At 42.4% G+C, this 13,852-nt stretch overlaps 1 protein-coding gene across 2 annotated transcripts; it reads left to right on the top strand.

The window, feature by feature from the left end:
* The first annotated feature begins 3 nt into the window (after positions 1–3).
* TNFRSF1B (TNF receptor superfamily member 1B) lies at positions 4–13,197 on the top strand. 2 transcript variants are annotated; one of them, XM_015296812.4, is made up of 11 exons: positions 4–4,201; positions 4,455–4,481; positions 4,646–4,748; positions 6,787–6,915; positions 7,473–7,622; positions 8,459–8,552; positions 8,636–8,820; positions 9,520–9,594; positions 10,310–10,347; positions 10,602–10,866; positions 11,427–13,197. In XM_015296812.4, the coding sequence occupies exons 2-11, from the start codon at positions 4,458–4,460 to the stop codon at positions 11,720–11,722; spliced, it is 1,359 nt and encodes a 452-aa protein (XP_015152298.2). In that variant the 5' UTR covers positions 4–4,201; positions 4,455–4,457; the 3' UTR covers positions 11,723–13,197. The 2 variants fall into 2 exon arrangements, with proteins under 2 accessions (XP_015152298.2, NP_989770.3); NM_204439.4 differs by lacking the exon at positions 4,455–4,481 and having other exon boundaries at positions 4–70.
* The last annotated feature ends 655 nt before the right edge of the window (positions 13,198–13,852 follow it).

The following is a 13,852-nucleotide window of genomic DNA, read 5'->3' as shown; positions in this document are numbered from 1 at the left end:
CTCACTGTGCGCCGCGATGGGGCCGCGCTGGGTGCTGCTGGCCGCGCTGCTCCGCGCCGCGGGCGGACGGGTGAGTGCGGGGGGCGGCGGGGCGGGCGGGGGGCGGCGAGTGCAGCTCCGAGTGCAGCTCCGAGTGCTTCGGGAGCCTCGGTCAGCGCTTCCAAGCTTCAGCCGAGCTCCCCCCCGCTCCCTTTGGCTTTGCCGGTGTTGTTTTCTAGCTTCCCGAAGCCTCCGCAAAAGGGTTTGCTTGTGTTTTCGTTGGAAATGAGTGGGTTTTTCAGGCTCTGTCCGTATGGGATGCCGGCGGTTAAACAGGAAGAGCTCGTCGTGCTCTGCTGCATCCCTCGCACCATCCCTATTTACACAGCAGAGCCCTTGGATGTACTTGTAAGACTGATGTGATGCAGCTGTGGCTGCTCTCTGCTGTTACTGAATTCTGTGGTTAAAGGAGTCCTTCAGCTGTTTAAACCAAAGAGCTCAGTGGGATCCTTGATCGGGTATATGCTGTGCTGATACATCAAAAACCTTTTTCCATCTGATTTTAAAGTGCACGAGAGTGTGAAGATAAATGTGGGAAGACCTTAGAGACCATAGAACCACAGAATGGTTTGAGATGGGAGGGACCCTGAAGGCCATCAGGTCCAACCCCCGCACTGAGCAGGGACACCCACAGCTCCATCAGTGCTCAGAGCCCCATTCCCTGACCTCGGGTGTCTGCACCACCTCTCTGGGCAGTCTGTGCAGTGCCTCACCTCGCTTCTTCCTTACATCCAACCTGAATCTCCCCCCTTTTAGTTGGAAGCTGTTTCCTCTTGTCCTGTTGCTCAGAGTCTGTCCCAGCTCATTGGGTTTTTTATGCCCTGTGTGTCATTTCCATGTTTCTTTCATCACAGTTGTTGAGTCTTAGGTAAGGCAAAGGCTGGGTTCAGCCCTGGGTTGTATGGTGGTACTGTGGATGGTGGAACGTGTTCACTACGTGGCTGCATGTGGCTCTGAGCACAGATGGAGCTGTGGGTGTCCCTGTTCCTTCCAGTGTAGTTGGAGTTCATAGCCTTTAAGAGTCCCTTCCAAATCACGTGATCCTATAATTCCAAATACCTCAGACACAGTAGGGTAGGATGGGTGTGGGAGTCTCAGAACTATGATAGACCTTCTCACCAAAAAGTGAGCTTGGAGATTTGTCGTGCCTCTTGCTGCCACCCTCAACAGAGGGCTCATGTTCAGAAGGAGCTAACTCTTCTCTCACTCTTAACATGATGCTATCATGGTAAAGAGCATGGAGGAGAGCTTCAGTGTCTCTTTTTGCATGGCCCTCGGGCTCCTGGCAAACCAAATGCTGCGAATGTTCACTGCACATCAGCTTTTACTCAATTAAAGGGAACAGATTTTATCTTTGAAGGAGAAAAGCTGGCAAAGCAATAGCTCCTGAGTGACACGCTTTTTCTTGTTTTCCCCCACCTAACTTATCTGAAAGGAGGAGGGCTGTGGGGCACCTGAAGCTTTCTGTTATACATACCCTCCCATAGGATGGGAGAACAGTTCCAATCACGGACCTTAATCTTAACCCAATCTTGCAGTGAAGGAAAGCAACTTTGAAAGATTTATGCTCTGAGTCTCTCTAGTAAAGCCTGACGTCCTGGTACAGCTCCCACTGATTTGGGTGAGAATTGCAGTTATTTAAGACAACCTCAGTCTTCCATTGAATCCTTTCTCTAAGTGACCAATATTCACATTTTCTGTAGAATTTTGTGGGTTTTTTTTTTTTTTTTTTCCTGTCTTTAGCACATTTGGTGGCTCAGCAAGTGGTATCTCTGTACTTTGAGACCTTTCCATAGCAACAGATTTTTACATCAGTCTTTGGTGACTTCATTGTGGTTTCACATGCGTTAAGAATGTCAGATGCCAGACGCAGTTCCTGTTCAAGCTGCTTTGTTTGACAGCTTCAGTTTGAAGACTGAAGGAGGAAAGGTGTAGAAATGTGACTTAGAGTTAAAAAAAAAACATGGCTAAATCTCTTTGTTTTAGATGACTGCATTGAGTGAAACTGAAAGTTATATCAATGGCTGAATATATATATATCATAAGCATGTTTTATTTCTAGTATTGAAGTTCTTAAATTGAATTACAGATGAAGCCCATGGGTATGAGCTGTAAGGCAGGAGGTAATAGAAATAATTTCTGCTCTAATTAGCATTGAGCACTTAGAGAATGCTTTTCGTTGTCACATGCCATGATTTCTGGTCTTGGCCTTCCTCACCCATGTGTAGAGTTGTGTTCTCATTCCCTTTAGTTCTGGAGAAGTCTGAATTCCCATCATGACTCAGGCTTGGCTCTAGCACAGATATTGGGCTCTCGGTTGTGGTTGACCTCCATACATAGGCCTTCACCCTTCACTTGTGCTGTTCCACACTGCAGCTGCAGCCCTGTAAGTCGTGAGGCAGTGATGTACTCTGCTAATTTATCTCCCAGTGGGTAGGATAGAGGAAATCTTGGAAAAAAATTGTGCAGAAATGCTTAGAAGAGTCAGCAGTGACCTCTTAGGTGAACGGAGGCTGCTTTTAGTCCTTTCCTCTCCAGTAACAAATCATGTCTCATGGAAGTCTGTAGTGCAGATGGGAAAGTGATGCAAACAACGCAGCAGCCCTGGAGAGAGGATCTTGAGTAATTGGCTTTTTGGATGTAACTTCTCAGTTATTGCCTAATACACAGGCATTGCAAAAATCTCTCCAGTGAGTTGTGCAGTCAAGGGTGAGCCCAGAACTTGATATTTTGGGCAGTCTCTCATCTTTCTTGTGCTATCCCAGCACTAAGACGTGTTGTCTAACCTGACTGATTTGCATTGCAGTGGAAATGCTTACTAATGCTTGTGCCTCTGCTGTTAGGTGGATGAAGCATTTCACCTTCCAATTGCACCTGTCAAATTAAATGAAGTCTTCCAAATCCCATAACCCAGCAGTGGGTTGGATATAAGGAAGAGATGCTTCTGCAAAAGAGTGGTCAGGCACTGGCATGGGCTGCCCAGGGAGGTGGAAGGGATCAAGAATCATGGAGATGTGGCACTAAGGGGACATGGCTTTGTGGGCAGTACTGGGTTGGATGGTTGGACTGGATGGTCTTAGAGGTCTTTTATAACCTTATTAATTCTATGGTTAGTTGGCAAGAAATTGTCAACTGCGCGCCATTGAGAACCACAGCTCAGCAGTTAAACTTTCAGAGTTGTTATCGGTCAGCAGAAATATCCTTTCAAGCACAAGTTAAGAGGAACAGATATGACCCATTGACCAGCAGTTTTTCCTGTGCCTGGAACTCAGTAATTGCAGCAGAGAGCACAGAGGATGCGATAACAACATTTTTTTGCCGGGAAGCCTCACCAGCAGGATAACCTGTGATGTGGTTTGGTGCTGCTCCTTCTCTCTCTCGCTCTCTCTCTTTTTTTTTTTCTTTTTTGTATGTGTTTTTAGTGAAGTTTTCCTCTTTAAAAAGGCTCTTAAGTGTGTGCATTAATGAAGCTTATCATAGCAACAGCAAAAATGCAACTTTGACCTTTCTTTAATAAGCGAAAGAACATCAAATAGTTTTGATGGTAACAGAGCCCCTTTCCTGCCCTTCAGCAGAGTACATTATCAGCTCACATTTGCAAATAGTGTGGTACCCCTGTTACTCATTGCCTGTTACCAACGTCAGCATTAACAGTCGTCAGAGAACCTATAAGGTATTAAAAAGCCTCATTTTTTTTGTTATCTCATTAATAATGTTGAAGCCAACCTCATGGTTCTGCTTCAAAGTCTTCAGTCCTTGTGCCAAAGCCCCTTTAACTTGGTTTTCTTTGCTGGAAGCTGCATTTCAAGATGCTGCATAAAAGATTTGTTGGGTTCCCATTGAGCAATGGCTGAGAGTGCCAAGTGTTAAGTCTACTTTGCCACTAATGTGGAAACACAGTAGATAATCAGCATGTTTCTTTCAGTAAGGAGGAAGGATATTTTCATTACCGGCCTCCAAGGGGCTCGTTCCTGTTTTGATTTCTCTTTTTCATAATATTTTTTAAGTACTTCTCTAGGCGTGTGTAGGTTATACATGGAACAATCTCCTCAGCCCTCAGAAATCAGCGCGGTGTTGTGTATGCTTTGAACAGCTCCTTTCTGATCTAGCAGGAAACTCCTACACTTATGCCACCTAACGCTTGCTTCTTTTCTCTTGCTCAGTGAGTGTGTATTTCCTTTTGCAAAGGGATGGCAGGTCCTCGGGTATTTTCACGCTTGTTGATTGAAGTCATTGAGCAGTGCTGATCGGTGGTGGGGTCGCCGTCCCTGCAGGTGTTCAAGAAAGTGGAGATGTGGCTCCGAGGGACGTGCCCAGTGGGCATGGTGGGATGGGTTGGGGTTGGACTGGATGGTCTTGGAGCTCTTTTCCAACCTTAGTGATTCTATGATTTTTTCATGGATTTTTCATTGTAGAAAATGCATCTCCCCACGATCCCAAAGGTAAGAATTCAAGTTTCCCTCTGGTATTTTCTCAGAGGTATTTTCTCATGCTCAGTCATGAGAAAAAGTCAATCCTTCACTGACCTTTAAGAGTTTGTCTCTTTGACTACACTGAAGGGCCAGGATGGATTGGTGACTAATGATTTTCCTTTAATTTCTCCTAGAATTATTCACTGCCTTATACACCACAGTCTGCACAATGCAGAAACCCCAGCACTGAATTCTACGAGGAAAGGCTTAAGAAATGTTGCAGCAAATGCCCTCCAGGTAGGTTCTAATTTAAGTTATTCTTTTACACAGCCAAATTCAGCCAGTGCTCAGATGAGCAATACCACATTTTGATTGCTGATGCATCTGAAAAGCATCCACTTTTTGCTGTTATAATTCACTCTCAGCAGGAAGACAATAAAATGCTCTAAAAATGTTTTCCAATGGGACACATTGTTAGACAGAATTGGCATTCTTTTGCAAGTTTAACTTGGCTGGGGCTTATCAGGAGGATTGTGTACTTAGTTCAGCTCTTGTAACCACAGCTTTGTATGGTATTTTGATTGAAGTATTTTTAACTGAACTGTTAAAAAAGAAAAAAGAAATGGGGCAGTAGTGAAACTGCAAAAATTAAACAACGTAAATTGCAGAATGGCTTGAGTTGGAAGGGACCCTTAGAAGGCTGCCTGGTCCAACCTCCCTGCAATGAACAGTGGCACCCACAGCTCCATCAGTGCTCAGAGCCCCTCCAGCCTGAGACCCACATCAGTGCAAAGCCCACGAGCAACAGATAAATTGTAAAACTGAGCATGAGGTAGAGCTTAATTTCTGTACTTTGACATATCACTTACTCAAGGGGCTTTCTGCTGGGCAGGTTAATCTCTAATTGCTCATTAAGGGAGTTTTGTTGTCTTTTAGCATAAATCAGACACTGCAGAGTCCTATCAGAGAGAGACCAGGTACAAGACTACAGAAACTGTCTGCCCTGAGGTCATGTCTGACACTGCTGTGACAATTATTAATGTTTCTTTGTTAGCAAAAGTTGATTGCAGATTGGAGGGTGTCGAGGGTGGTTGTTTATTTATTTTTTAGTGTACAAGTAATAACACAGGGATACTTTAATAGACTTTTTGCGAGAAGTGGGCATAATATAATTGTACCAGAGACAGCAAAAAAGCCCTGTATATTTGTCTCACAACGTGCTGAGCAAACAGAATTTGTCTCCATAAATGCTGAGTTCCTGTCAGAGAGATCCGGAAGTTTAAGCAGGAAATCAGTATGTGCTGAAACAGCCACAGTTGTTTGAATTAACTGAAAACGTCCTGAGAGGTCTGTCAAGCATCACTCATTAAAAACACAGTAGAGAAAAATGATAATTTGTAATAGAAGCTTTTTTTTTTTTTTTTCTGTTGTGGTTTGTTAAATCTATAACAATACCCCTTCCCCTTAATTTAAACTAAAAGAGGGGTGATTTAGGTTGGATGTTAGGAAGAAATCCTTTACTCAGAGGGCAGTGAGGCGCTGGCACTGCTGCCCAGAGCTGTGGTGTCCCATCCCTGGATGTGCCCAAGGCCATGGATGGGCCCTGAGCAGCCTGAGCTGGTGGGGGGCACCCAGCCCATGGCAGGGAGTTGGGACTGAATGGCCTTTGAGGTCCCTTCCAACCCAACCATTCTAGGATTCTGTGATTCTGTGATTAATTCTATTGTTTTGACTCTGGGCAGTAAGTTGTAGGAGAGCCAAAATCTTTATTTTTCTTGTTATGAATTTGAATTGTTACTTTTTTTATGATAACACATCAAAAATTTTAGCCTAAGTCATTAGCAGGATGGGGGAGGCTTCAAGTGAGTACATGGAAAAACAAACTTTGGAAGCAAGCTCCCTGGCTCACCTCCAGGGCCACTTGTTTTGGAGAATGGACATTTTCCATTCTCCAAAAGAGAAAAGAAGTTTCAAAGGCTTTCTTAATGATGCCTCTTCCTGAGTATATTCTTCAGGATATTGCTGTACAGGATATGAGACATTGGCTGTTATCTTCTTCCTCTTTTCGTACAAGGGGGAAATGGCAACTGACTGTTTTGTATTCTTCAAAAAGAGTACATAGGAACTCATTGTAACTACTGCACTCAACTCCATTTCTGGTGAGAGGCATTGGTTTCCACCAAAAACCACTTGCTAAAACCTGTCTGTTCACCTCACTGTGGTCCTGGAGAAAATGAAATTGAGCAGCTCTTGGTATTGCTTGGAGTGCTGGGAGCTGCAGAAACTCATTGCTTTGGTGTGTTCACCCTTTCCTCTGCTGTTTTGTGTTTTATAGGTCAGCGTAAGGCAGAGAGCTGCAGTCACAGCGTGGACACAAAGTGCATCCCTTGTTTACCTGACACCTATACAGCCGTCTGGAATCGGTCTCCTCAGTGCTTTGCTTGCTCTCCGCCTTGCAGGAAAGGTACCTGTGCATTGTGAAGGAGGTGTTTGCCTTTCACAGCCTGCTCAAAGAGGTGGCTTGGTTTAAATGTAATAGCGATAGAAATGATGATAGGAGGACGGTTGGACTAGGTGATCTGGTAGGTCCTTTCCAGCCTTGTCATTCTATGATCCTATGAAATGTGACTGGGAAAACTCTTAGAATGTTTGTCTATCACTTGCACAGTCCCATTCTTAATGCTTTTGCTGCTCGTTAAATTTTGGGAAAAAAAAATCAGAGCACAGCCTTGGAGGTGTATTTATGGTTACAATACGCTATGATGCAGCTGCAGATACAGAGTTTCAGGTGTGAATTGTATAGATGCAAATTTCACCTCTCCAGACAGATGAAACTCTTCTAAAAATGTAGATGTGGGGGCCCGTAGCATGTTTGCTTTAAGGTGATGTTCTAGCCAGAAACTGCAGAATTGTCTTTAGTCTGTGGTGTGTGAACATCACCTTGTATTCACCCGGAACATTGCAGACCACAATTGGAAGCGTTGCTGCTGTAATCTTGTTTTACCCTTGTTTTTAAAACAGGATTTGTAGAGAATCAAACGTGCACGCTGTCATGGGACAGGATCTGCAGCTGCCCACCCAACGAGTACTGCATTTCAAAAATGTACCAAAACTGCCACATATGTAAAGTGCATAAAAAATGTGGGAGAGGTTACCGAGTGTCCAGAAGAGGTAATTTAATTCTCAGCTCTCAGAACCCATACGCAGAATGGTGGTATGGTTATTTGTTGCCTCAGTGGCCTGTGAATATTGCTGAATCTGCCTCCAACTTGGTGAGTTACAGGAATAGTGTCTTAATTCCTGCAGTTATTTCCAAGTCTGCCTCCAACTGAGTAAATTACAGGAGTATTTCCTTAATTCCCTACAGCTACACATTCTTTTGAGTGCAAGCATTATCACAGCAAGTAGGCATTACACAACAGTATTTCCAAGAGGCATATCCAGGGGAACAGAATATAGGTGTCTTTTGTTGACATATATCAGAAAGCTCCCCAGCCCAAGCAGAGCTTCCAGCTGAGTTTTAGTTTAAGTCAGTGATGGTGATTCTATGCTGCCCTGTAGAATGAGTCTCTCTGTATGAGATGTTGGAATTCACCACGCTGATAAACACAGCTGTCTCGAGATGATAAATAATATCCAAAGTTGTAGAACGTTGGATATTATTAAGGATAATTTGAAATGATACAGAGCTCCAACAGAGTTCAGTAGGTGATCAGCCTAGCAGGGACTAGTGGAAAAAAGCTCCACTGTTGTCTCTAATGCCCCACTGTTAACATTTTGGTAGGTTTTAACAGTCTGAAAATGGCTGGCTACCAAGAGTACCAAAATAACACCTGATGAGTCTTCTGATTTGTGTTTGGGTGGAGTGTTTCAGATTAATCTCACCCGTGACTGACTGCATGTCGTGTACTGCTTCTGTATCAATTTCAGGATCTGCACCACAGGCTCAGATTATTCATTCTTGTTTCTCACTTGATGACTAACTGGAGTTTTCTATTTCTTTTAAGGAACAGATAGCACAGACACAGAATGTAAGCCCTGTCCCCCTGGCACTTTTTCAGATGAGGAATCTTATGATACCAGCTGTATACCACATACAGTGTAAGCCAGATTCTGTCTAATAGCAATCTTGAACTGAATACAGGGTTGCTTTCTTTCCTAACTTCTCTTTTTGTTCCTTGCAGTTGTAAATCAGTGGCTGTTGCAGGAAACAATGTGAATGACACTGTGTGCCATGACTCAGTTGCCACAGCTCTACCTCACACTGCTGTAAACTTCCTCCCGAGCCAAAGCTCAACTACCAACAGTGGTGAAATAATAACACAGCCTGTCATTCTAAACTTTGTGCCTGACATGTCCTACATCATTGGTGAGCTGTTAACTCATTTACAGTCACTTCTGTCTGGCTGGGAAGCAAGATTATCTTTAGTTGACAGTTTCTTTCCAAAACTAATTACCTATACCCAAACAGAAGAGCTGAGTTAATTCAGTGTCACTGCTTGTATGGAGTTGCATAATATCACATCTGTCCTGCCTTGCTGCATTCCACAGTCGCTGTAATTCTTTATATGTTTCTAAGAAGCCCAGAATTAGATTATACAGTGCACTTCCTGAGAGTTAGTGCTATAAAGAGGGTGGAAGAAAAGGTTTATGTGTTAGATGTTAGGCCAAGGCAAGCCTGACCTACAGCTGCCCAATCTTTATAGCATTCACAAGTGTCAACATATTCTCTGCTGTTCATAGTCTGTCCAGAAAGCAGCGATGTTTAAGAGCATTGTGGACTGCCTGGCCTTGTATTTAATGAACTGCTCCTAGCTTAATGAGATACCTTTTGTTGCCGTGGTGAAAAGTCTGTCTTCACTTTTCAGAGCAGGAAAATTCAGTTTTAATATGCAGTGGAGTCTGAAAATGAGACTTCGCTATGTAACGAGAGAGATATTAAATGTGACCATCAGACCTCCCTGGTACTTTTAAATTTAGCTGTCATAGCCATGGATAGAAAACTATTGCTTCTCATTCAGTCCATTGTCACGTTGACCTGACTTACCTGCTTCAATTTCATTTTCAGGATCAGTAACAGGGCCGTTCCTATTGGTCCTGATAATTGCTGTTTTGGGGTATTGTTTGTTCTCCAAAAAAAAAGGTAAGATTCATGAAGCAAAACCAAAGAGCTCTGGAAGTACCATCACCTCATTTCCTGCTAGTTTGAGCCCAGCAGGTGGCTGATTTATGTATCTTAGGAGGTGCTAGCTCTCTTTGAAACTTGAATCATGTAGATTCGTTGCTGACGTAAGCACACACCAACTGAAATTTATAATTAAGTAAATATGCCAGGAACTCCGTGTGCATTCCAGGTGTCTTTATTAAATCACGAGATGAAATTGAGCTCAGTACAGGGATACACTAAGGCAGATGTCCCATTCAGAGCTCTCATGTTCCTCAGATCTCAGGTAGTTTTTTAAACACGTGGTATACCAGAGGAGTTGGACAACTGTGACACCACTGAGCTCCTATTGGAGCTTGTTTGTTACATACTTTTACACTTAATGTAAATATTATATGTTATTGAGTGCTAATAGTTATGATTAAACCATCACAAGCATCGTTGGTCATGAGTGAGAGCTTTTCTCAATTGCACAATGCTAGGAATAATAGGAATTTATACAGAGGGTCTTAATGGTGAAATTTGTGGCAGCTTACAAAGTTAATGGAGTATAACTTTCAACACTTCCACATAGCATGTTCTAAACGTAGAGTTGGAGTTTATTCAGGGAGCAGGGGCTCAACTTAGCTAAATGAGCAGCTTTTGCAACTGAAACAAATTTTGGTGCTAATGAACCATCTTTCCTCAATTGCAGCCCTTGCCTACTCACAGCCAACTGGAGCAGTGGATTCGGTGAGTGTTGCCTATTCCTTTCCATCTTCTCCACTTTTAGAAATCATGCAGTCTGGACCTCAGGCTAGATTGGAAGGTGTACCTCACATAACCTGTCCCATTTTGATCATTGAATGGCCATTGAGCTAGTATGAGTTTTATTTGCATACATCCGCATAGTGATGACTATAATCAGTGGTTTCTTTAGCTAAGTATTGACCACTTTTTGTTAACACTTCTTAAAAAGATTAATAGTTTGCATTGTTCTGTTTCAGCCTTTTTCCCCTACAGAAAAGCAGTGTGACAAAAAAGTAAGAAATGCAGGATCGCAGAACTCCAGCAGTTCTGAACAGGAGGAGCAGCATCTCTTGGAAACTCCTGGCTCAAGCGGCAGCTCCCTGGATAATGCAGCTGGATCTGAAAGACTCAGTGTAATAAATAACAAAGACAGTGATAAGAAAGAAAGTTTTCAACAGCATTATTTAGCTACGGAAGGGTGTAAACTTCACTGTGGAGACAGGCACAGCTCTGCAAGTTCAGGTAAGAGTGTCAGCAAATGTATATCTGAACATTCCAGAACCTGTTGACAGTTGGTTGTCAAATACAAATCTTCATAGAAGTTTAAGTGAGAGGGTATAACATCAGATCCACATTCAGCAGAGACTGCCTACTTACTTTTGAAAAGAGGTTGTTTTAAATTGTTGGCCTAGAATAATAAAGAGAGCATGCTCAGTGGAGAAAATTATCTACAGACTTTGGGGATCAGAGTGATGGGAGTGGGACAAAGAGACGAAGAGAGCAGTAAGAAATGAACACTGTCTGAATCATTCACCATGAGCAGAGACTCGGCTGTGATCCAGAGCTCTGTATTCATTTTCACAGCTTTTTTATATCAGGGATGACTTTTGGATTTAATGGTATCCCCCAAAACCTGAAAAAGCTGCAGAATCACCTCCACCAGTTTGCCTAAATCAAGCAAAGGAAGAAGACGTAGAGATGTAATTGAGCTTTTAAGTCAAAGAACTGGATAAAGAATCCAACGTGTTGTTCCAGGCTGCTTTCTTCCTTGCTTAATCTGTGTTTTTTTCCTTATTTGACAGAACTCTCAGGTAGTGGAGGAACGCAGGTGAATGTGACTTGTATTGTTAAAGTATGTAATCCAGATTGTGGCTCCCAGTTTCCAGAACAGACTGGTCCAACTAGCACAGATTATGGAAGCGCACAATGTTCTCCAACAGGAGGAGAAGTTCTCCTTTCAAAAGAAGAAAAACCCCTGAAAAAAGAAACTGAAATTCAGATATTGGTGGAAGCCAAGGACAATTTACTTCAGGATTTACTTCTGGATGCAAAGAAGTTTCCTCTGAGTGTTCAAGATATGGGGATGAAAACTGTTTAAAGGAAATGACAGATTTTATACTGATTGACTGATAATCAGATCAGCCCTTATGTTCCCAACGAAATGTGTTAAATGTAGCATTTCTACAGAGATTTGAAATCTTAGAGGAATATAGACATTTGTTTTTTGAGGTTTTTAATCTCTTCTTTGTCAGCTTTGAGAGTCAAAAGATGAGCGTTGCAATTTTGAACAAGTTACTGCTTTTTAATGCTTTTTCTCATAAACTGAATGGCCAACTCCTCCCTTCCTTCCATGATATCCTGAAGAAACCTTTAATAGCTTCAGAAAGAAAATATTTTTCTAACTTCATGTCATCAACTTTTCTCCTGAGACTTCTTGTGATGACACTCTGGGTTCAAGTCATGACGGTAACCACACTTCTGAAACAGCCTCCCGGAGGTTTCTCTTATTATGTTTCTCTTATTATTACAGTTTGTTTTCTCTCATTGTTGGACCAATAACCCTTAAGTGTATCAAGGAATGTCAACTTTTACAGGAGCTTTTTTTTATGATTGTTTTTTGCTAGGTTATGAAGATCACGTCTAAACAATAGCATTATTTCATTTAGCTGTGCATAGTTCATTTTAGTTTAGAAAAGAACATGTAGATTTTCTTTGAGTAGGAAATAATTTCCTTATATTGACAGCTCTACAATCTGTCATTTTTGCGTTCTGACTGATTTCATATGGTTTTCTCATTGATTCTGACCTCGTTTTTGAGGTTGTAAAAGTAAACCATCAACCCCAAATACTTTTTTCTGCATTGCAGTGGATAATAGAGACGATCCAGATGGATATGTATGCTAGGCAGCTCACCCCCACCCATCTCAGGTAATGAACTCTCTCTTGAAGGTTGTGTAGGGTAATCTATAAAAACTGGAAGTGACTCAGACCTCAGAACCAGAAAATCCTGTTTCATCCTTCACTTGTTGCTCAGTGCTGAGATCCATCCACCCACTTCTTATAGAAAATCAGTAGAACAACATCTCTACGAATGCAGATGAGAATCAGGCTTTTAAAACACATACTTTAAACTTGCATATAACCCAAGAGGTTTATTAGTACTTATAGAACTGAGAACTGACAAATAGGTCTTTCATCCCACTATGAAGAAACTTTTTACAACTTCATATTAAACTTGAAGGTCGTTTTCAGAAAAGACTTTGAAGATGGAAACACAAACTATTGGAAAAAAATGAAGGATCTGCACAAAAAACAAACAAACAAACAAAAAACCCAACAAAACCAACAAACAAAACCTGGTTTTGTATAATGGCTTGACCCTTTTCTGTTGTACTTGTATTTGTTAAGAAAAAGATAAATAGTGTGTTTTTATACTTACATCTTTGTTTTCTACCTCCCTACTAAACCAAAATTCTGCTTTTTAGAATGGGTTGTTTCATTCTATAGGCTAAACCATTGCTTTTAAAGGAAAAATTTTATTTTATAGTGCTTAATTAAAAGAGGATTGATCCATGGCTGTCTCATCTCCTGTTGCCTAAAGCCAGGCTCTGTTAACAAGGACACTATAAGCAACTATTACCCTTCCTCTTGGAGTGATGTCTTCAGTGGACAAAGGAAGGACAACTGATGTTGTCTACCTGGACTTATGCAAGGCCTCTTACATGGTCCTGCACCACATTCTTATCTCCAACTTGGACAGATAAGCATTCAAAGGGTGGACTACTCTGTGGATAAGGAATTGGTTGGATGGTTGCAGCCAGGGAGTTGTGGTCAGTCTCTCTAGGTGCAGGGGGTGGCCTGTGATGAGTGGTGTCCCTCAGGGGTCCATCCTGGGACTGGTGGTCTTTAATACCTTTATCAGTGACATAGATGATGGATGCAAGTTTGCAGATGACCCTAAGCTGAGTGCTGCAGTTGACACCATGAAAGGGATCCATCCAGGAGGCCTGCACAGGCTTGAAAAATGGGCCCACGGGAACCTAATGAGGCTCAGCAAGGCCAAGTGCAAGGCGTTGTACTTGGGTCAGGGCAATCCCAGGTATGTGTACAGACTGGGAGAAGAACTCACTGATAGCAGCCCTGCAGGGAAGAACTTGGGAGTTCTGATGGATGAAAAGCTGGACGTGAGCCAGCCGTGTGTGCTTGCAGCTAATTGTATCCTGGGCCA

The sequence above is a fragment of the Gallus gallus genome, chromosome 21 (genome assembly GCF_016699485.2).
Source record: "Gallus gallus isolate bGalGal1 chromosome 21, bGalGal1.mat.broiler.GRCg7b, whole genome shotgun sequence".
NCBI classification, from domain to species: Eukaryota; Metazoa; Chordata; class Aves; order Galliformes; family Phasianidae; genus Gallus; species Gallus gallus.
Note: the sequence above shows the minus strand (reverse complement) of the source record. Positions and strands in the feature narration are given on the sequence as shown.